Genomic DNA, 23778 nt, shown 5'->3' on the forward strand with positions numbered 1-23778 from the left:
TTTGTGCAAAAAATGCATATTCGTGAAAATACAGAAAAAAAAAAATATGCCAGAAAATTAAATGAAGATAGAAAATGAAGTACTGCTATATTTCTTATTGAAAATTATTATTAAAGCGATAAAAGCATGATTTTTCAGAATAAAAGAGCGAATTTATTTTCTTAATTTCCCAGTTCCTAAATTTTCTCCCTTAAATCTTAGATTCATTCAGAACAGTGCAAATTCCTACTGGAAATTCTGGCTTTCTTTTTTTAACAGTAATATTTTCCTGTTGTATTCTTTGAATAACTTTTTAATTCTAAATTAATATAGCCTAACACGATTAGGCTTTTGGACATTAACCCAAGTGCTTAGCCAACTCTTGAATTTCAAGCCCTGTCGGTCGTAGTTTTGCATGCTGGATTATAAACTAGTCTGTAGTGTTGTCTGTTGCACCCTGCTCTGCTTCATAATTAGTTGCTTTGGGAGGGGGAAAAAAAGAAACCAACAAATGAACCCAAACCACAAAAAAAACTCAACCCCCAAAATCTCTTCTCAACTGGTGCCGTAAAAGCCGTAACGTGGTGGATGGGTGGTACTGGCGTTGCGTACTGGAGGAGGAGGAGGTGGAACTGGGAGGGATGCTTTCTGTGGTAGTTAGAGGTTTTGTGTTGAGCATGCTTCAGGAAAAGCTGGAATTGGAGCTTTCTGCAGTTTCGAGCTGGCCAAGAGCATGCAACAGGGGATGCTGTTCACTGTATTTTGTCAACTTTTCCCATTCTTGCATTTGATTTTGAATTGAAGAGAATCTTTTTTTTTTGGTTTGGTTTTTTTTCTTTTTTTTTCATGGCAAAAGACTACCATCGATGAAGGTAGAACAAGCATCTCCTTTCAGCATCTCTCTTTCCTTTTATTATTTTCTTTCTTTATTAACTGAAAGGTTGTTTTTTTTTTTTTTTAGGCTGCCTGGCTAGTAAGTCAAAGAACTCATCTAAGGCATCCCTAAAATGTTTTATGAGTATTTGGGCAATCTTTTTTTTTTTTTTTTAAACCTTTTTACATACCTCTTTTTGCCTCTAGAAAGGGATACTGCGTTTTCATGGTTAGTCTTTGAGCAGCTCAGTTCCTTTTCTTTTGGATCATTAAAGTAATAATGTTTTATTTAAGGCTGCATTACGTTACAGGCATCAGGTGTGGGGGAAAAAAAAAAGAGAGGGAAAAAAGAAGAGAGAAAAAAAAAAAGCTGACCATTCCTGAATAGAGATTTTAATGAAACAAAGAGAGATTAGATTATTTCTGAAGTACTAGAACAGCACTTTTTGTCCTTAGTAATGGTACGTTGTAGGAGTGTAACTGTATCAATGCAGGGTAATAAAAGGTTGTTGCACTAAAGAGCTCATGATACGTGATGTTATACTTGATGGTCTTAAATTGAAGATTTAGAATCTGAGTTCCAAACCACAGGTACTGGGCCTGCTTTACCTACATCTCTAATAACATGTGTATCCGAAATCGTTATTAAAAGTCATGGGGGAATGTGTGTCTTTTAAATTATTTCTGTGTTTGCGTAGCTCCCTCTAAAAAAAAAAGAGAGGGAAAAAAGAAGAGAGAAAAAAAAAAAGCTGACCATTCCTGAATAGAGATTTTAATGAAACAAAGAGAGATTAGATTATTTCTGAAGTACTAGAACAGCACTTTTTGTCCTTAGTAATGGTACGTTGTAGGAGTGTAACTGTATCAATGCAGGGTAATAAAAGGTTGTTGCACTAAAGAGCTCATGATACGTGATGTTATACTTGATGGTCTTAAATTGAAGATTTAGAATCTGAGTTCCAAACCACAGGTACTGGGCCTGCTTTACCTACATCTCTAATAACATGTGTATCCGAAATCGTTATTAAAAGTCATGGGGGAATGTGTGTCTTTTAAATTATTTCTGTGTTTGCGTAGCTCCCTTTGGAGATCGTGGCAATCTAAAAGCTCACAGCTAAAGAGCACACCACAATGAGGTGTAATTTTGGTTCTGTTCACAGTACGTAGAACAAACTGCTTTTATGGGATTAATTTTTAAAGTCTTTTTGATCTCGCCTTGTACCAGGTGGTGCTGTGTCAGTAGGACGGCGCCTAATTATAGGGGTATTAACCAGATGTTAAATCTGCTGCTGGTTGTAGGTGAGCCCAAAATGAGACTGAAAAAGAGAACAGTTAAACACCTATGTTGTGTGTTGGGATGTTTCCTCTGGGTTTGGTGGTATAATTGATGTATCTTTTTCTTTATGGTGATCCCTACTTTTGAAATGGACGCCTCACCTTGAGTACTGTGTCCAGTTTTGGGCCCCCTCCCATAAAAAAGACATTGAGGTGCTGGAGCGGGTCCAGAGAAGGGCGACAAAGATGGCGAGGGGTCTGGAGAATAAGTCTTATGAGGAGAGGCTGAGGGAGCTGGGGGTGTTCAGCCTGGAGAAGAGGAGGCTGAGGGGAGACCTTATTGCTCTCTCCAACTCCCTGAAAGGAGGGTGTAGAGAGGTGGGGGTCGGTCTCTTCTCTCAAGTCACAGGCGACAGGACAAGAGGAAATGGCCTCAAGTTGCGCCAGGGGAGGTTCAGGCTGGATATTAGGAAAAAATTTTTCACTGAAAGGGTTATCAGACACTGGAATGGGCTGCCCAGGGAGGTGGTTGAGGCCCCATCCCTGGAGGTGTTCAAAAGACGGGTTGATGTAGTGCTGGGAGGTCTGGTTTAGTGATGGTGATGCTTCTTGTTTGTTGTGTGGGTGTCTATTTTTGTCAGTTAGGTTGACGGTTGGACAAGATGATCTTTAAGGTCCCTTCCAACCTAGAAGATTCTGTGATTCTGTGAGAAAAGGGGGGAAGAAAAATAAAAACCAACAACAAAACCCCTCAAAACAAGCAGAAGAACCCCCCACCAGTGTGTTAAAAGAGTGGACTTTGTTTTCCAGGAATGCCAGATCAGAGAAACAACATTCTGCATGAATTTATTACAAAACACAAGCAAACCCCCCCCTCCTCCCCAGATGTTATTTGTGCCTCGATGAGCTCTGTTTCGGAACTGAGTAGGGAATTGTGTAACGTGTGATAAAAGGCCAAAATCGTGGTGAACCTGTAACATAGTGCAGCTTTAATACACTGGCTTCTCCTTAACTTGGAAGTTCAGACTTCATTTCACGCTTCCCAGCCTTCTGTCAAAATGCTGTGACTGCGACTGTGCAAGTTCTGAAAGTTAATGGCAAGGCTTTTGGAATACTGTATCTGATCTCTGCCTTACAGCACAAGCAGCGCTGCCCTGTGCTGGAGGACCAGCTGGTGGACCTGGTGGTGTATGCCATGGAACGGTCTGAGACTGAGGAGAAGTTTGATGATGGTGGAACCAGTCAGCTTCTGTGGCAGCATCTCTCCAGCCAGCTCATTTTCTTTGTGCTCTTTCAGTTTGCAAGTTTTCCTCATATGGTCCTGTCGCTCCATCAAAAGGTAAATTGTTTGTGTCGCTCCCATGTGGTAAGAGAGGTTTTTTAAAAAAAAAAAAAAAAAAAACAAGTAGGAAAAAGGACATTCACCTGTGAAAAAAAAACACCATATGTGTAAGAATTAAATTTTGGATCATTGTGTAGGAAAAAGGTCATTCACCTGTGAAAAAAAACCACCCTATGTGTAAGAATTAAATTTTGGATCATTGTGCTCTGTAGAAGTCAGTCAAATTCTCAAGTGACGTTGCTGTGAGCTCGGTCTATTTTAGGGAATTTAGTGCTGCCATCCAGCGAGATCTGGACAGGCTGGAGAACTGGGCAAGGAAGAACCTCATGAGGTTCAACAAGGAAAAGTGCAGGATTCTGCACCTGGGGAAGAAGAATGTCAGACACCAATACAGGTTAGGGGTGGACCTGCTGGAGACAAGCTCTGAAGAAAAGGATCTGGGGGTCCTGGTAGACAACAAAATGACAATGAGCAAGCAGTGTGCTCTTGTGGCCAGGAAGGCCAATGGAATCCTGGGCTGCATAGGGAAGAGTGTGGCCAGCAGGTCAAGGGAAGTCATTCTGCCCCTCTGTTCTGCACTGGTGAGGCCACAACTGGAATCCTGCGTCCAGTTCTGGGCTCCCCAGTTCAAGAGGGACAGGGAACTACTGGAAAGAGTCCAGCGTAGGGCTACAAAGATGATTCAAGGATTGGAGCATCTCCCTTATGAGGAGAGGCTGAGAGAGCTGGGACTCTTTAGTCTGGAGAAGAGAAGGTTGAGGGGAGACCTTATCAATGCTGACAAGTATCTCAAGGGCAGCTCTGGGTGGTCCTGCTTTAGCAGGGGAGTTGGACTAGATGATCTCTATGGTCCCTTCCAACTCTAAAAATTCAGTGAAATTCAGTGAAATTTGCATTCAAGATGTAACTGGAATAAGGAGCTGAGCTGCCCCAGTTCAGAAGACCTGAGTACTGTGCTCTTGCATCTAATTTACGGCCAAGCTTCAGACAGAGTGAACGCCCTGCTCAGTTTGTGAGCTAAAGAAACATCTCATGTAAATGGATGCAAGAACTTACCTTTTACTTGTCTAATCAATCTAATCGAAGCAATCTAATCAAAGATCATCTGCCCAACTACTGTGATAGTGACAATTACAGTCCAAAGCTATTACTGCTTCCTAATAATTCCGTTAAAACTGATGAACTTTGTAGTATTTATCCTTTTCTCTGCTGCTTAGTGCCTCTGAATTCTCAGAGTGGTGATGCTGGTCCTCCATGGGAAAGGAGAGGAGGGGTTACAGTAAGTCAGCAACATCCTGAGCTCTTTGAGAGAGAGTGTGGTGTTGAGGTAGGAAAGGGATGTTCCTTCTCCTCCCTATAGGATTAGCTTGGGGCTATTTAGATACAGTTTCTGACCTGCTGGAGAGCAGACCTGAGAGTCCTGGTAGACAACAGGATGCCCATGAGCAGCTCTGAGGAAAAAAACCTGAGAGTCCTGGTAGTCAAAAGGATGATCATGAGCCAGCAATGTGCCCTTGTGGCCAAAGAAGGCCAACAGCATCCTGGGGGGCATCAGGAAGAGTGTGGCCAGCAGGTGGAGGGAGGTCATCCTCCCCCTCTGCTCTGTCCTGGTGAGGCCCTCCCTGGAACACTGGGTCCAGTTCTGGGCTCCCAAGTTCAAGAAGGACAGGGAACTGCTGGAGAGGGTACAGCAGAGGGCTGCAAAGATGATGAGGGGCCTGGAGCTTCTCTCTGATGAGGAAAGGCTGAGGGACTTGGGTCTTTTTAGTCTGGAGAAGAGAAGGCTGAGGGGGGATCTGATCAACATCTATAAATACTGAAAGGGTGGGTGTCAGGAGGATGGGGCCAGGCTTTTTTCAGTGGTGCCAAGGGACAGGACAAGAAGAAATGGGCACAAATCTGAACATAAGAAGTTCCATCTAAACATGAGGAGGAGCTTCTTTCCTGTGAGGGTGGCAGAGCCCTGGCAGAGGCTGCCCAGAGAGGTGGTGGAGTCTCCTTCTCTGGAGACATTCCAAACCCCCCTGGACACATTCCTGTGCAACCTGCTCTGGGTGGACCTGCTCTGGCAGGGGGTTGGACTGGATGATCTCCAGAGGTCCCTTCCAACCCCATAGCATTCTGTGATTCTGTGCACTGCACTTTGCTCCATCTTCATCTGTCCACAGTTTGGTGTTACATCAGAATTCACTTTGTATGTTTTACTTATGGTGGATTCTAGTTCTCTGCTCCCTTTGATATCCTTGAAATGAGTTTTACCAAGGTTGCATTCCTTTAATTATTTTTAATGAGTCATTGAAACAATAGGCACTGTACAACACAATGGCACAGATCTCATGCAGAACTGAAGCAGGCTAGATGAGAGTAGAGGTTAAGAGTGGAGCATTGGTTATTAGAGAATTGCTATTACAGATAAAGGAGTTAAACAAAAAAAAAAAAATCCAGATGGATCCAGATGAAGCGGCTCAATTTCTTCTGGTTCAGAGATTTTCTTTATAAAACTGTGGCCTGCTGCTGGCCATACTGTACTTGGCTGCAGGGTTACAAGGTGATGTTCTAAGTCCAATATGTTAAGAGTTGCTAATTTTTCAAAACAGTGATCCTCAAGAGCTAAATACTTTTAACCATTAATTGTTGTGGCCCTCCCAGAGTTCGTTTCTGTGTTACCACTAATGTACCTGTTTGCTCTCTTTCTGAAAACACGACATACATTTCTACCTAAGTCCCACTAAAAAATTCCCAGTAATCTCTGCTGCAGCTGTTTTAGTCCTGCCCTTCTGCTTTGGTAGGAATCTTTGCAGTGATTTTTTTTCTTCCCCCTGCAGTATTTGTCTGTTACTGAGTGTTTTTGACAGTTGGCAGGTCGCGGTCTCATTAAAGGGAGAGACCATCTGATGTGGGTGCTGCTCCAGTTCATCTCGGGCAGCATCCAGAAGAACGCGCTGGCTGACTTCCTCCCAGTCATGAAGCTTTTTGACCTCCTGTATCCTGAGAAAGAAGTAAGTCTTCTCTCTGAAATGAAGAGTTTTATTTTTAATTCCACTCGAGGCTTTCGTATGTCACTGTTACTATCATTCTTGAGTCACCGTTACAGCAGTTTCATAATTAAATGAAAATTTTCAGGGTTTCCTAACCATGTTTGTGCAGTGTTTTTGGAGGCAAAAAAGGCTTCTGTTAAGTCATCTCTTCCTTGACTTTGGTTTGAGTAAGGTTTTGAGGAGTTTCTTAAAGTACTGAGGATACCATTAAGGAATTGTTACGTCTGGGCTGCAACAGAATAATACACTGAGAGACGCCTTCGGGTGCAAAGAACTGAACAAGACACTTTATATTTGTTTTGTATTAATGGTTATTTAAATTAATTCTGCGGTAGCAAATCAAATCCTAGTTGTGCTTTGTCTGTTCCTCTAGAATTAAGGTTCCTGAGGAAGGGAAAATTAGGGGAAGTTCTTCAGCTTCCATTGTGACAGCATTGTCAGCATCAAGTCCTGATTCCTTGCTCTTATCATACTGCCTTCTGTTTTGGGCCAGTAGATACATTAACATACATGTGGTGTACCAAGCTGACAGGTAGCAATTTTCCCCCCTCTTAAATTAGTTTTGACACACAGGAATCCTTCTGTACAATTTGTTTCATGAGATCGTGATGGCTTTTGTCAGCACAGAATGTGGGAAGAGTGACGGGACTGTTTCCTGTAGCGATGGGCTCTGAGTTACACTTCTTTAAAGTCTCTGTGGGACCAGGGCATTTCTGAGGATTCAATTTTCCAAGCAGTTTAGATGTTGCTCTTAAAAAGATCTGTCTTACTGTCACCATGATTATGCATTGCTGCTGCTTCACTTGGGCAGTAACAGTACCAAAGGGGAAGAAATTTGGGTGTTGGCAAAAGGAGAGCACCAGAGCGCCTTTTCCAATGGGAGTAACATGCCTAAGTTTGTAGCCAAAACCTTTACAATTTTGGAGTGTGTCTGTTCCTTTTCATAGAAAGTGGATTAGTCTTTAAACTTAAATATAATGCTGATAGTAATTAGATTTTTCAGAAAATATTGGTGAACCACTGAGCACCTACTGTGGAAACACACACCATAACTAGTTTTTGAATAATGTTTAAGTGTGGGTCTGAGAGTAAAAGTATATGCTTTGTAACTGTATGTGTCTTGAATTTGTATACTCTAAGCATGACCTTACATTTGCTGAGCTCTTTAGGTTTTTTGTTTGGTTTGGAGATTTTTCAGCATAATTACTGAGGTCCGGGTCTTTTCCAGAGCTCTGGATTTAAAATTGAGGGTAGAATCTGTTCTTGAGAAATGTTGCTTATGGTGTTGCAAGTAAGAAAAATTAAAAAAAATTATGAATGCTGTCTAACTTGGTTTTCTGTACATTAATACCTGCAATATGTCACTTTCCTGTGCTCTTTCTTTAGTGTATTCCTGTACCTGATATCAACAAACCCCAGTCGACTCACGCTTTTGCAATGACCTGCATTTGGATTCATCTGAATCGGAAGGCCCACAGTGACAACTCCAAGTTACAGATTCCCATTCCTCATTCTCTTAAACTGCACCATGAGTGAGTTTGGGGGCTTTTGTTGTGTTTTGATTTCTCTCGAGACGTAATGGAATAGGAAGCTCCAAGTCTGTGTTCAGAACGTGTTGTGTGATGGGCTGCTCTTTAAGGGTTATCAAAGGAACGAAGCAGAACTAAGACCAAGCTCAGAGTCAAAATACTCATAGAGTTAACAAATAATATATTACATCAGTAAATCTTTTTTACTGATGGAGAATCTGAAAGTGTTATCATACAGCTAACAAATAATATATTGCATCAGTAAATCTTTTTTACTGATGGAGAATCTGAAAGTTAATTGACTATTATGTTTTATTATGCTGTGGTTTGGGTAAGCAGTACATTGGGTTAAGTTTTGTTTATCTGAAAGTTAATTGACTATTATGTTTTATTATGTTTCGCTTTGGGAAGTGTGGGTAAGCAGTACATTGGGTTAAGTTTTGTTTGGAAAGGCGATTTTTAAAGTGTATTGTTGTCCTGAGGTGTTTCTCCAATACAGGTAAATCATAACACAGTGAAACTGTGGCATAAGATGCGGTCATTTTGATGTGACATAAGTAATAAATACTTTGGGTTTTCTACTATCTCACAGTGGATTTTTTGATGGGTTATTGTAGCTGTAATCCTGGAATATGTGTGTATTCTTCCGCTTGTTTCTTCCTACCTAACATTGGATCTCTTTGGCACGCAGGTTTTTGCAACAGAGTTTGAGGAATAAAAGCTTGCAGATGAATGACTACAAGATTGCCTTGTTGTGCAATGCTTATTCAACCAATTCGGAGTGTTTCACTTTGCCAATGGGTGTACTGGTAGAGACTATTTATGGAAATGGCAACATGAGGATACCTCTTCCAGGGACTAATTGCATGGCTTCGGGGTCTATTACCCCTTTGCCAATGAACCTCTTGGACTCACTCACAGTTCATGCCAAAATGAGGTACAGTATGCACCCAGCTTTTTATTTTGAACCTGTAACTCTTTCTTTAAATAGTTATAATCAGGAAATCTCTCCTGTGTCTGGAGGTGTCGTGTATAGATCTGTTTATTAATAAATTTGTGAAATTTCAAGTTCTTGGTTTTGGTTGAAAAACTCCTTTCTCTTTTTCCTCAGTCTGATCCATAGCATAGCTACACGGGTAATCAAGTTGGCTCATGCAAAATCCAGTGTGGCCTTGGCTCCTGCTCTTGTGGAAACCTACAGCCGCCTCTTGGTTTACATGGAAATAGAGTCCTTGGGCATCAAAGGCTTTATCAGTAAGAAAGAAAACCTTTCTTTTTTAACCCTTTCCTTTTGTTCACTAGCATTTTCTTTTAGTGGCAACTAGAGACCATAGGAACAATGATGCAGCATGTTGAATACATGTATAAATTATTTTAATAAAAGAAATTGTAATGGGGCTGCAGTAAATTCCAGATGAGCGTGCTGCTGTCTCTTCAGGATGTCACTGGTATGGTCAGTGCCTTCCTAGATGCACTGCATTTTGCAAACATTGGCTCAGTGGAAAATTGTAAGCAAAGTTACTTAATTAAATGCAAATGAAACTTAATTGCACTCATTGAAATAATTTGCATGTCTGCTGTATATGTACATTCGAAAGATTATTGAGCGCTAGACATTTTCAGCATCTTCAGACAGCTCTTTGGAAATAAGACCATTTTCAAATCTGATTTGCAGCTAAATATAACCAGCAGACTCTGTAGTTGTATTTTGAAGTGCTATCTCTTGGAAAACTTACTTTACAAACTCTTCTTCATAAGGTCAGCTCCTGCCAACAGTCTTCAAATCTCACGCGTGGGGAATTTTGCACACTCTGCTAGAAATGTTCAGCTATCGGATGCATCACATCCAGCCTCATTACAGAGTCCAGCTGCTCAGCCATCTCCATTCCCTGGCTGCTGTGCCCCAAACTAGTCAGAACCAGCTTCACCTGTGGTGAGTGATGGTTACCAAATTTAACCATAATGCCACATTCCTCCTTCGTTCATACGTGGGAAGTTGCATCCCCAGCAGCGTGGGGCAGCAGGTCAAGGGAGGGGATGCTCCCCCCTGCTCTGCTGAGATCCCACCTGGAGCACTGCATCCAGCTCTGGTGTCCTCAGCACAGAAGGGACCATGGACCTGTTGGAACGAGTCCAGAGGAGGCCAGAAGATGCTCAGAGGGCTGGAGCACCTCTTCTATGAAGACAGGCTGAGAGACTTGGGGTTTTTCAACCTGGAGAAGAGAAGGCTCTGGGGACATCTTAGAGCCCCTTCCAGTCCCTGAAGGGGCTCCAGGAGAGATGGGGAGGGACTCGTGATCAGGGAGTGGAGACATAGGAAGAGGGGGAATGGTTTGAAACTGAAAGAGGGAAAATTTAGATTAAATGTTAAGAAGAAATTCTTTCCTGTGAGGGTGGTGAGACAGGTTGGCGAGAGAAGCTGTGGCTGTCCCATCCCTGGAGGGGGTCAAGGCCAGGCTGGATGGGGCTTGGAGCAACCTGGTCTGGTGGGAGGTGTCCCTGCCCAGGGCAGGGGGTTGGAACTGGATGACATTAGAGCCCCTTCCAGTCCCTAAAGGGGCTCCAGGAGAGATGGGGAGGGGACTCTTGATCAGGGATTGGAGCCGCAGGACGATGGGAAACAGTTTTTGCATTTGCTAACTGGTCTGTGTCCTTCTTTCAGCGTTGAGAGTACTGCTCTGAGGCTGATCACAGCTTTGGGAAGCTCTGAAGTCCAACCACAGTTTACACGATTCCTCAGTGATCCCAAAACAGTTCTTTCAGCGGAATCGGAAGAACTCAACAGGGCTTTGATCTTAACTCTAGCGAGGGCGACACATGTCACAGGTAAGAGCAGTACCCTGAGATAACATTGGAGTGATAGCTGTAGTCAGGCCATTGCTCTAAAATACTGTTAAATAGAATATCATGGAAGGGACCAGGTCATAAAACATATCCCATATACACTTCTGATTTTGAGAAAAAGTATAGTTTTAATTTCCAACTACTTGTTTTGAGGCAAAAAGCTATTATGAAAGCAGTAGTGCAATCAGGCATTGGTTCAAAGTTTATTTTTGTATAGAGATACAGTGTGACTAGGGTTTTTTTCTAGTCTAATTTTCAGTTTCATTATTTTAAATGCAAATGTTTGGATTTATTACTGATACATGCCATTTAAAAAAAGATGGAACATTCACAGCAACGATGTTGCTCTTGTAGAAACCACCCCCATTTACAGCTTACCTTAAAAAAAAAGTAGTGTGTGGTTTGGGTTTTGCTGTCTTGGGGTAGCTTTTATTGTGTGTTTTTAATGCTTTATCAATGTGCAATGATGTGGGTCAGGTTTTTGTTAGTTTTGAGGGAGATATTTTCTCTATCTCCTTTTTTATGGTTCTAATCTGGAGACTTGCTGGAGAGTTGGAACAACTGATTTCACAAAACCTGAAGGAGGTGATTTGAAAGGGAAAAGGCTTCTTTGTGTTTAGTTTTTGTATTTTTTATCCTTTGTTCAGCCTTTAATGTGAAATCAATGCTGCAGTTGGGGGGATGAGGCTTGTGCTTTATTTCTACAGCTTAATTGGGAAAGGTACTGCTGAGCAGCTTTTTTTAAAGCAATTTCATCATTATCTTCCTTAGGATTTTTTTTGAAGTCTCATCAGTTAATCAGCAAAAGCTCATCTTGCTGACATTAGAGAAAATTAAATATTAAATCTTAAAATCGTGATTGCTTTATTTCTAACTCAAAAGCTAAAAATAATTTTGTTATTGCTAATAGCCTAAAAAAGGTACCATCCAGCTGCTCCTGTAGAGTAAATAAGATTCAAAGGGGGTGGGAGAGGTTGGCCAGAAGGAGACCCTGTTGGACTAGCAAAGCCTTGATGCAAGGGGTTACAAAAGGAATACCAGTAAGAAATGGGTTTTTTTGTGTGAGTGAAATTCTAATATCATCAATCCATTTTTCTAGACTTTTTCACAGGCTCTGATTCAATTCAGGGAACTTGGTGCAAGGATATATTGCAGACTATCATGAGTTTTACTCCGCATAACTGGGCATCACATACACTAAGCTGTTTTCCGGCTCCTCTGCAGGTAATAGTTTCAAACTGATGATTTTATAATTGCAAATACAGAGAATTTACGCCCTTAACGAGATCCTTTGCCTTTTGCTAGTTGGTGAGGTTCTTCTGCTGGCCAGACCACGTAAATCTCAAGTCCCTAAAGAATGTGGCATGATTGTAACATTGCTATTTCATTAGAAATGCGTTAGCTTCTCCTGAAGTGTTCTAAGGCCAGGTGTGGCCAACAGATACTTCTGGTAGAAGGTAAATCAGATTTCTTAAAAATGAAAAAAATAATATAAAGAAATATATAAAAATGGAGAACCTCTTTTTTTCTTGTGGCAATTTGTTATGTTGCTTTGTTAGTGACAAAACTTGCCCAGATGGCCAAGAAGGCCAACAGCGTCCATCCTGGCCTCTGTCAGGAATAGTGTGGTGAGCAGGAATTGGGAGGGGATCGTCCCCCTGTGCTGGGCACTGGTGAGGCCCCACCTCAAATACTGTGTCCAGTTTTGGGGCCCTCACCACAAAAAAAGACAGTGAGGGGCTGGAGCGGGTCCAGAGAAGGGCAACGGAGCTGGTGAAGGGTCTGGAGCACAAGTCTGGTGAGGAGCGGCTGAGGGAGCTGGGGGTGTTCAGCCTGGAGAAAAGGAGGCTGAGGGGAGACCTTCTGGCTCTCTCCAACTCCCTGAAAGGAGGGTGTACCCGGGGAGCAGTCGGTCTCTTCTCCCAAGGAACAGGCCATGGGACAAGAGGAGATGGCCTCAAGTTGCACCAGGGGAGGTTCAGATTGGATATTAGGAACAATTTTGACACGGAAAGGGTTCTTAAGCCTTGGAATGGTCTGCCCAGGGCAGTGGTTGAGGCACCATCCCTGGAGGTATTTAGAAAACAGGTTGACCTAGTGCTTAGAGACATGGGTTAGTGATGGTTTTTATCAGAGTTAGGTTGATGGTTGGACTGGATGATCTGAAAGGTTCCTTCCAACCTAGAGATTCTATCATTCTATGATTCTCAAACAGTCACTGCGAAGTCACGGTGAAGCAGCCACCCTACCTGGTAGGTTTTTTTGGTACATGGAAGTAGGAACATATAAGGTGTGGAGTCAGGCAAAAGTTTGCCTGTCCAAATATCTTATTCTCAGCTCTCCATCACAGCAAAGCCTACTTTATTTCAGGTATTCTTCAAGCAGAATAACGTGCCTCAGGAAAGCCGTTTTAACTTGAAGAAGAATGTGGAAGAAGAATACCGAAAGTGGAAGTCCATGACCACGGAGAACGATATAATCACCCACTTCTCTGTGCAAGGGTCATCCCCGCTTTTCCTTTGTCTCTTGTGGAAGATGTTGTTAGAGACCGATCACATCAATCAAATTGGCTACAGGTAATACATTTGACATAGCACATCTTTTAAGCTCATTCTCAGTTCTGAGGGCATAAGCCTTGAGCAATGAAAGCTAGATTTGTACTTTTTTATTGGTTCTTAGCATGGAAAAAGCAGTGGAATAGGTATTAGCCAGAATATAATAATAATTGTGCAGCGTTGCACCCCACTGTTGTCTGCAATGTCTAATCTCCCTGCGAAGAGACAAGGATCTAAGATGTTTGAATTAAGTATTACTTGTAATAGCAGTGTTTCAGACAGTCTGAAATAGTAAACAGAAAATATAAAGCATTTATTTACTTATCCAAATATTTTTTAAAAAAAATGTTAGATTAAGATGAAAATTTAATATACAAGTAGTATATTATCTAAACATATATTTATATTAATATACAAGTAGTATAGATGTATATTATATCTAAGTAGTATATTAATAGACAAGTAGTATATACATCAGCTCCAGCTGTGAAAAATGTATTTTTTTTTTTCTTTTCAGTCCTTGTCAGGCCTGTTGAAACAATTAATTTTTATGATAGCATGTGTTACTCTTCTGTGCAATGAGGAAATACCAGAATTTAAATGTAAAACACATACTGCAGGAAAATCAGGTTGAGTTGCAGAAGATTGTCCTAAGAGGTGTATAACTAAAAATGCATAACTAAAGCATGGGCTGTGGGCAGAACACTATATATGTAAGAATTTGTGAACATAAAGCATTTCTTCTGATTAGCTTTGGGGTTTTCTTCAGCTCATTTACTAAAAGGAGTTTTTTTATGACAATTGTATTAAAACCCATGAATTTCTGTAAAGCAGAGCTGTTGAAAATGTATTAAGAACAGTAACAATTGCTTGTTTTGTTGTGTGTGGTTTGTTTTTTTTTTTTTTTTTTCTTGTTTTCTTCCCTGCTAGAGTGTTGGAGAGAATTGGGGCCAGAGCTCTGGTGGCACACGTCAGGACATTTGCAGATTTCTTGGTGTATGAGTTCTCTACCTCGGCGGGAGGCCAGCAGCTCAATAAATGCATCGAGATTCTCAATGACATGGTGTGGAAATACAACATTGTGACACTGGACAGGTTGATACTGTGCTTGGTAAGTTTTGCCTTAGCAGATAAAATGCCAGTTCTGGCAGAATCTGCTTTCTGAGTCACTTTTCTAGGAGGAATCTTTGTGAAAATGCAGTGGTTTTAAGTAGTGACTATTTGCTAACCCAATAATCAAGTAAAAATAATAGATTACTTCTGTAAGCAACATAAAACTCAAAGCCTTACAGTTCTCTGGTTCTTCAGGGGAAGCTTTTCTTGGTTATTTAATGGCAACCATTGAATTGGTATTATTAAATGTTGTTATTAGTGCTTTGGGTCTCTGACCTCAGAGCTGGGCAATTATTTCTGCAGCTTGAAAAGGCAGAAGAGGTCTGGAGTGCCATGATTCAGAAGTAAATGGAAAAATTTGTACCCGTTAGTGTATGCTTTCTTTGCTTAGAATCCAGCCTGTTTCATTAGAAAAGTAGGAGAGAAATGACATTCTCTGTCTTTCCAGGCTCTCCTACAAAATAAAGCAGAGCTCACCTAGAGAGAATTAATTTTCCCTTGAGTAATTATCCTTTACTTGTATTTTACAGTCTCATGTTAATATAAAGCTAGTTGTTTGAATTTTAGTTTGGTTTTAAAACTGAAGTCCAAACACGTCAGAGTGGCCAGAAGTTTGAAGCAATCTCAATTTCATGATCATTAATTGGTTAATTTCAATAAGAGAAGCGATGGCTAGAAGAGAGCTAGAATTCGTGGAGAACTGGGGAGCCTGTAAGGCTTTCTGCCTATGGAATAGAAAATGTGATGGGTATTTTTCACAGATGGTGATTGAACCTACCTCTGTTCCGTGTCCTCACTTGAAAAATAGAGTTGAAAAACCGTATGTTCAGTGTGAATTGGGTGCTGATGTACCTGATGTGCAGCCAGATGTTTAGGGGTTATAACACAGACAGCAGCATCAGACTGTAATTCCCTGTTTTCCAATCCATTTCGTTTCAGGCCATGCGGAGTCACGAAGGGAACGAAGCCCAAGTCTGTTACTTCATAATTCAGTTACTCTTACTGAAACCTAACGATTTTAGGAACAGAGTGAGTGATTTCGTGAAGGAGAATTCTCCGGAGCACTGGCTGCAGAACGACTGGCACACGAAGCATATGAGTTACCACAAGGTACCAAAAGCTAATAAAATTCTTTTATTGTAATACTTTCTGTGGAGCTGAGAGCAGCCAGAGGGTCTTTTGTCCTGTAAACCCCAGGTCAGCTCTGTCAATTTTGGAGTTACTTAGTGAGTCGTAATTTATTTGCACTAGTATAAAAAAAATATAGTATATAAAATATATAAGTATATAGTATATAAAATATACATACTATATCTATGTAATAACATTAAAAATTATAAAGCTGTGATATTCAATAGTATGTATATATCTTTATATATACAAATATTTTAAAAGTATATATAATATATATAAATATATATTTCTATCTAGCTATCTATATATAACATATATAATGTTATGATTATAATGCTGTGATATTCAAAGATACATATATGTCTTTAGATACACAAATCTTATAAAAATTATATATAATATATAAAAATATGTCTTCTATCTAGCTCTATAGAACGTTTTATATATGACATATATATCATATATATAGTGTTAGAATTATAATGCTGTGATATTCAAAGAAGAAGGTTGGGGATTCATTCTTGCTTACCTAAATCCAAGAATTTAAAAAAAAACAGTGGCTTTTAAGCTTTTAAATCTTTTAAATTTTATTTTTTTTTTAATTTTACTGAAATAACTTAGAACATAGTTTTTGTGCATCAGGGAGAAGGTGTTTCCTTCTAGTGTTTTGTGACTAAAACAGTAGTTAAACCTGCACTTTCTCCTAATTATTAAAGCTTTTTCAATCTCCTGGGTGGCAAGAACATGATATCTTGATATGCTGGGGAAGGGAATTGCTGAGATTTTAATGCTGCTGTAAACATAGTGGCTTCTGCTGGCTGGAAAAGGGTGCGCCAATGGAGTGTTCTGTCAAAAGAGAAATCAACACTGAGAGGAAATAAACACAAGTAAATTCTCATGTAGCTGAACACATACGATCTAGTTGTGATCCAGAAGTTATTTGGCCTGTCATAGTCCTCTGCATCAGCCATGCAGTGTCTTTGAAGATGCCTAAAAGTTTCAGGGCAGCAGGGAAACGAATTCTGCACGGGTACTAGACCCAATCTGGCATGGAAAAAGTTCAGTCACAGGTAAAACAATGTAAGTTCTGCCTTCAGCTCTACTCATCTGCTGTTAGTATGCCCCAGTTCCTTCCTTGGGAGTTATTAAATGCGTATTATTTCTAGTGTTCTCATTCAGTATATGATGCAGAAACTTTCAGTAGTGCTGATTTCCCTGAGGTTTTCTCTCGAAGTAGTTGACAAGGGACACATAAGCACTGGCAGCTTTCAGCTTTGCCTTGGGATGCTTAATGTTCTCTTAGTGCCCACTTCAAGCAGCAGTGAAACTTTGGTTGTTTTTTTTCTCAAGAAGTTGTTACCTACTGGTCTAATAACTAAATAATTTCACTCAGAGTTGAATTTTCTTCAGTAAGCTTTAGTGAGAAATCATCTCACTGCATTCATACGTGAGAATGAGAGCTATGAAGTGTCTTTCTTAAAGCAATATAGATGCTGAATGTTTAATGCACTGCTTTTAAAGAAAGAGCTTTTAATTTTGTTGGTTTTCTTTCCTTCCAGAAATATCCTGAAAAGCTGTATTTTGAAGGCTTGGCAGAGCAAGTCAATCCCCCCGTTCAGATCCAGCCCCAGTACTTACCGATTTATTTTGGAAACGTGTGCCTGCGCTTTCTGCCGGTGTTTGACATCGTAATCCATAGATTTCTGGAATTGCTTCCGGTGTCCAAATCACTAGAAACGTTATTGGATCATCTGGGGGGATTATACAAATTCCATGGTAAGTTATCTCTGGATACAGACGTTTATTCGTGTTGCAATCGTTCTGTTCCCCTTGATTTATAATTTCCATCACTGGCAGAGAAGTGTTTTAATCCTTTTTTATTCTCTAAGCCCTGTGCACATTTCCACAGAGAAGTACCACCCCTATTTAATGAATTTCAGCCTTCTTAGCAGTGAAATGGCTTTTATTGAGGCTGCTTTTCCTAATTCATGCTTCTTTCACTCCTTTCTGTACTGTGAGTTCATACCTGGATTCTTCCTATTTAATACATTTTATATGAAGAGAGGATTTAGATGGTTTACTTCCAAATATATTAATATTATCATTAAGATATGAACTGTCAGCAGTACCAACTTTCTTTGCTCGACTTCTCCCTTCTGCACCCAAATTACAGAATCACAGAATCTTCTAGGTTGGAAGGGACCTTAAAGATCATCTTGTCCAACCGTCAACCTAACTGACAAAAATAGACACCCACACAACAAACAAGGAGCATCACCATCACTAAACCAGACCTCCCAGCACTACATCAACCCGTCTTTTGAACACCTCCAGGGATGGGGCCTCAACCACCTCCCTGGGCAGCCCATTCCAATGGCTGAGAACCCTTTCAGTGAAAAAATTTTTCCTAATATCCAGCCTGAACCTAAGATGAAAGGACAAAGACAAAAAGGAAAATCGGTGTTGTAGGGCGTAGTGAAATAAAGAACGCGAATCAATTCCGTATGCACTGTTTTTAAATGCTTACAACTTGAGCTCTTGATTTAATTTTATGGTTGCCACCATGAACATGGTGCTAGAATGATGGGTTTTGTTGTTTTCCTTTTCTTCCTGGCAGACCGTCCGGTGACTTACCTGTACAACACTCTTCACTACTACGAGACGCATCTCCGAGAGCGCACGAACCTCAAGAGGAAGCTGGTCCATGCCATCATTGGTTCTCTCAAAGATAATCGTCCCTTGGGCTGGTGCCTGAGTGATACTTACCTCAAATGTGCTATGAATCCCCGAGAAGAGAATCCCTGGGTTCCTGACGACGCCTACTATTGCAAGCTCATCGGAAGACTCGTAGACAATATCCTTCTTAATGTTTGTGTGAAGTGAGCTGCACAGTGGCTTATAGCTTCATTTCATTGAAATATAAATCATAGAATCATAGAATCATAGAATGGTTTGGGTTGGAAGGGACCTCAAAGATCATCTGGTTCCAACCCCCTGCCCTGGGCAGGGACACCTCCCACCAGACCCTGGGCAACCTGGGCCAGTGTCTCACCACCCTCATAGTAAAAAATTTCTTCCTGAGATCTAATCTGAATCTTTTTTCTTCCAATGTAAAACCGTTTCCCCTTGTCCTATCATTACCCTTCCTGGCAAAGAGTCCCTCCCCAGCTCTTCTATAGGCACCCTTCAGGTATTGAAAGGCCGCTACAAGGTCTCCCCAGAGCCTTCTCTTCTCCAGGCTGAACAACCCCAGCTCCCTCAGCCTGTCTCCATAGCAGAGGTGCTCCATCCCTCTGAGCATCTCCGTGGCCTCCGCTGCACCTGTTCCAGCCGGTCCATGTCGTTTCTGTCTTGAGGACTCCAAAGCTGGACACAAAGTTCAGTTTCTTTCTACTCAGATATAAAATAAAGCTTGAACTCTTTATTTAGCTGTCTATATCAGTCTAAATTCATATTAGCTGACTTCAGTATCCTGTTTTTTTAAATTCTACACAGGGACTGTGCTGCCTTAGTAAAAGCATCTTGAAAGATATGTTGAAAACCAAGTACAGCTCTATAAATATTTCACTGTTTAATGCATCACTTATAAGCAAACCTCCTGAAAGTAGGGTGTAGCTGGGGGGGTTGGTTTCCCAAGTAGCAGGCGATAGGACAAGAGGAAGCAGCCTCAAGTTGCACCTCAAGGGGAGGTTTAGATTGGATATTAGGAAAAATTTCTACACTGAAAGGGTTGTTAAGCATTGGAAAGGCAGTGGTGGAGTCCCCATCCCTGGAGGTATTTAAAATCTGGGTAGACATGGTGCTGAGGGACGTGAGTAGGTGGTGGTTTTTGTCAGTGTTGGGTTGATGGTTGGATTCGATGATCTGAAAGCTCCCTTCCAACCTTAACAGTTCTATGATTCTATTCTATGAAATACAATTACTCATGTTTATGCATTCTGCATTGAATTCTAATTACCTCATGAAATCAGCTCATACAAAGCATGAGTATTTAAAAAAAATGTAGAAATTGAGGCTACTTTTTTCTAATGCTATTATCAATATTCCTAAGAATAAAATATACTTTCGATGGTATATAACCAGCTGTGTCTAGTTGAAGATCGATACATGTGCTGTTAGCAACTGCTGAGAATCTGGTTTTTAGGAGGGGAAAAACTACAAGTTATATTTCTATAGAATAGCACTAGTGGAATCTCCCTGGACATTGTTTGTTTCTGGGTCAACTTTATGGGACTTGATCCATTTTCTGGGTGTCAGTGTCTTCCTTCACTCCTCTGCCTGAACTTGCTGTTTTTATGCGTAATTTGAAAGAAGTTTGTTAGGTCTCTCCAAAGAAAGCTAAAATTATTTAAAACCCTGCTTCTGTGCAAATACTAATGGTGTATTCGGAGAGATTTTCTATTTGTAGCTCAAACGAGTTCGTCTTGTTGGGAAAGTGGAATATTTTCAGAAACCAAGCAGGTGCTCATTTTGCATAAACCATCCCCCTAGAAGTCTGCTGGAAGAGCTTAAACTGAATCAAAATTTAAGGTTTCAGATTCTACAGAGAAGAAAATTCTTGTTCTTTTTGTTTTCTTGTCTTGGGAGCAGATGGTGGATAAGATGGTTGGTGGTGTTTTGTTCCACCTCTTAATCGCGGAACTTTTCTTCTGCATGACCTTGTGTGTGTAGTATATTTATCACTATGTGTTTCTGACATTCCTCAGTGGTTGAGTATCATTGCCTTATATTCATACTTCTGTCCATATGTCTTATTTTTATGAAATGCAGTTGTTTTATTTGTTCTCAGTAACTTACCTTACGGTTCAATTCAGCTTGGTATGTGTGCTATACCCATCGATTATTTTTTTTAAGCAATGTGCTGCTTACTCTAGTCTGTGGTCTTTGTTTTCCTTAATCGTTGTCACCTATGGCAGGCAAATCCCCTGGTCCCTTCCCAAACTGTGACTGGAGATTCAATGAGTTTCCAAACCCAGCTGCCCACGCTCTCCACGTCACCTGCGTTGAGCTCATGGCTCTGGCTGTTCCTGGCAAGGAAGTGGGCAATGCCCTACTGAACGTGGTGCTGAAGAGGTACGTTGGCTCTCCAAAACTTATTTTCTGCAATATGTAATACATTGTTAGAGGATAAGTCTGTGATACACATTTTCTTAGCATTTTATAAATTTTTAATTAAGTATAAACGCTGTAATTTTCATAGATAAAGTATTCTTGGAGGACAAAGAAGGGTATAGGGATCAAGGAGAAACATAACGTATGGGATTTCTGTGCTGTAGAGGATTATGTCTGGCTCAGGAGCAGCTGATTCAGCATGATCCCTTTAAAAGACATTTTAAAAAAGACATTTAAAAGACCTAGCACAGGCTGAGAACTTCTCCAGTGGCATGGAAGCTGGAAAAATTCTGTTGTTCTTCTGGCTGTGCTGGGAGGAGGAGGTTTCATCAGTGAATATCGCAGGATCCTTGAATGCAAAGAAGGGGGCAGGAAGCATCGGGAGGACTCTGAATCCTCCTGATGCAAATGTCAGATCAGAGGTATTTTGAAACAGAGCCTTGATGTGCCAAGGCTGGCCTTTTGTCACGGTGCATTAAGTTTCACCCGTAGCTCTGCTTCTTCCTCAGCCACTGTGAAAAGAACTGAAGGGAAAGGACAGACCCTGGTATTCTTGCAGTGATTCAGATGCCATCGTTGAGCAATGACAAACCAAAATGATTTGATTTCAGCCTCATTTGGCTTAGTAATATATTATTGTTAGCTCTGTTTGGGGCACATAGAGGGAGAGAGTCAATGAAGGGACAAGCAACCCTTAAGCACTGAAGTCCATTTGGTAGGAGGAACAGTGGGAAAACAACTTTTGAAGAAAACACGGTACTAACACAAAATCATGCTTGAATAGAGTGTTGCAAGGAACATCACAATGGCATTTATACCTATGTTGGCTTTCCTAAATACCTGTATGTGTTTTTATAGTTCTCCCAACTTGAGAAATACTCTCTGGATAAGTGCGCCTTGTCTTTAGGTGTACCAGAAGCACAAATTGTCATTGTGAACTTCAGAGCTTTAGTTTTCTTTTTCTTTCTCTCTCTATTAGTTTTCTTTTTTTCTCTCTCTCTAGTCAGCCCCTGGTGCCAAGAGAGAATATCACAGCTTGGATGAATGCGATTGGACTAATTATCACAGCCTTACCCGTGAGTCAATATCTTCTATTTTCAAATACAAAAAACCATCTCTTTTTCCATGTAAGGTTTATCATCTTGATAGAATTTGTTGTAAAAACATACATCCAACATCTGTAGATTATGCAGAGAGCTATTCCAAAGGCTGCTTGCGTGTTTGAGAAATATCTGCTCTTCCAGCATGGAAAAACTGACCTGGTTTTCTGTTATATTTTGAGGCTAGAATGAAAAGGAGTAAATCAGTCCTGTTTAAAACCATAATTAAATGCCGTGTGTCTAGTATTGAGAACTGGAGCTGTGAAATAAGAAGATCTAGAAGGGTTCTGATGCAAAGCTAATTTTCTATTAATGCTGCACAGCCGGTGTCTCTTGAACCATGTGGATGAGATGTGCCTAGGGCTGCAAAAGCAAATGTGTGCAGTATTGGAGTTAGAATATCAGGAGAAACTTCTGAATATAGTGACTTTTGGTACCTGACCGGGACAGCCTGAATCATTTTGGTCTTGTTTACATGTTGCTTATATGAGCAACAGTTTTTCCTTCTCTTCCCCAACAAAATGATTCCTTTTCTTGAGAGGTGGGCCACATGGATTTAATCCTTCCTATTGTTATAATGCTGCTTATTATTTTTCCTGTTCCCTCTTCTTGCATCTCCATCTATATTCTTTGACTCTTACACTTTTTTTGTTTCCTGCTTCCACCTTTGGATTTTTGGGCTGTTTGTGCCTGCACTCAGAAAACTTGGAAAATTCTCAGTCTCTTTCCATGTAGGCTTTTTGCATCTGTTCTGCTTCTCTTGGAGACCTTTACATTAGCTAATTAAATCATTGCATTCATGAAGTATGTCTTGATAATGCAAGACCGGGGAGTGTGCCACCTCCGCTAACATTTCTATTGTGCTGCCTAATTTCCATGTTTGTCAGACAGGGTTAGAAACTCCCGTGTAGTTTAAAACATTTTAGAAATGTAATAAAAGAAATTGCATCCAGCTTTGGAGCCCTCAGCACAGGAAGGACATGGACCTGTTGAAACAAGTCCAGCAGAGGGCCATGAAGATGCTGCAAGGGCTGGAGCCCCTCTGCTGTGAGGACAGGCTGAGAGAGTTGGTGGTGTTCAGCCTGGAGAAGAGAAGGCTCCAGGGAGACCTTAGAGCCCCTTCCAGTCCCTAAAGGGGCTCCAGGAGAGATGGGGAGGGACTCTTGATCAGGGAGGGGAGCCATAGGATGAGGGGGAAAGGTTTTAAACTGAATGAGGGGAGATTTAGATGAGATCTCAGGAAGAAATTCTTTGCTGTGAGGGTGGTGAGACACAGGTTGCCCAGAGAAGCTGTGGCTGCCCCATCCCTGGAGGGGTTCAAGGCCAGGCTGGATGGGGCTTGGAGCAACCTGGTCTGGTGGGAGGTGTCCCTGCCCAGGGCAGGGGGTTGGAACTGGATGATCTTTAAGGTCCCTTCCAACCCAAACCATTCTATGATTCTATGTTAATAGTATAAAGAGTTGAGGAAGCCTTGTCTTGGATGATGTTCTTTTCAGAAGCAATTCCAACTTTTTGGGTGTTTTTTTCCAGGAACCCTACTGGATTGTTCTCCACGACCACATTGTGAGTGTTATCAACAGCCCCAGCTTGACGTCGGAGACGGAGTGGGTTGGGTACCCCTTCCAGCTCTTTGACTTCACAGCCTGTCACCAGTCCTACTCAGAGATGAGTTGTAGCTACACCCTGGCTTTGGCACACGCTGTCTGGCATCATTCTAGCATCGGACAGCTTTCTCTCATTCCGAAGTAGGTATAATGGTAGTTGGTGATTTAATTTGTCTTTTTAAATTCCATGCATATTGTCAGTAACAAAGCTGTATCTGTAACACTTAGACCAGCAAATATGGTCAGGCTGCTCCAGAACCCACCAGACAGACCACAAGTT

General features: G+C 41.1%; 1 protein-coding gene across 2 annotated transcripts in view; it reads left to right on the forward strand.

The window, feature by feature from the left end:
* Positions 1–23778, forward strand: part of MED23 (mediator complex subunit 23) — a 44868-nt gene that overhangs the window by 17542 nt on the left and 3548 nt on the right. For both annotated transcript variants that reach the window (XM_014955645.1, XM_014955646.1), the window contains 16 exons: positions 3266–3466; positions 6325–6468; positions 7894–8039; positions 8728–8973; positions 9148–9290; positions 9795–9969; positions 10699–10862; positions 11980–12104; positions 13251–13456; positions 14366–14546; positions 15488–15658; positions 17242–17458; positions 18300–18536; positions 20590–20755; positions 21798–21870; positions 23425–23639. In XM_014955645.1, the coding sequence (XP_014811131.1) occupies positions 3266–3466; positions 6325–6468; positions 7894–8039; positions 8728–8973; positions 9148–9290; positions 9795–9969; positions 10699–10862; positions 11980–12104; positions 13251–13456; positions 14366–14546; positions 15488–15658; positions 17242–17458; positions 18300–18536; positions 20590–20755; positions 21798–21870; positions 23425–23639 (2810 nt within the window). The remainder of the gene's footprint in view (positions 1–3265; positions 3467–6324; positions 6469–7893; positions 8040–8727; positions 8974–9147; positions 9291–9794; positions 9970–10698; positions 10863–11979; positions 12105–13250; positions 13457–14365; positions 14547–15487; positions 15659–17241; positions 17459–18299; positions 18537–20589; positions 20756–21797; positions 21871–23424; positions 23640–23778) is intronic.

Source organism: Calidris pugnax, unplaced genomic scaffold, assembly GCF_001431845.1.
Source record: "Calidris pugnax isolate Ruff unplaced genomic scaffold, ASM143184v1 scaffold212, whole genome shotgun sequence".
In the NCBI taxonomy this organism is placed as follows: Eukaryota; Metazoa; Chordata; class Aves; order Charadriiformes; family Scolopacidae; genus Calidris; species Calidris pugnax.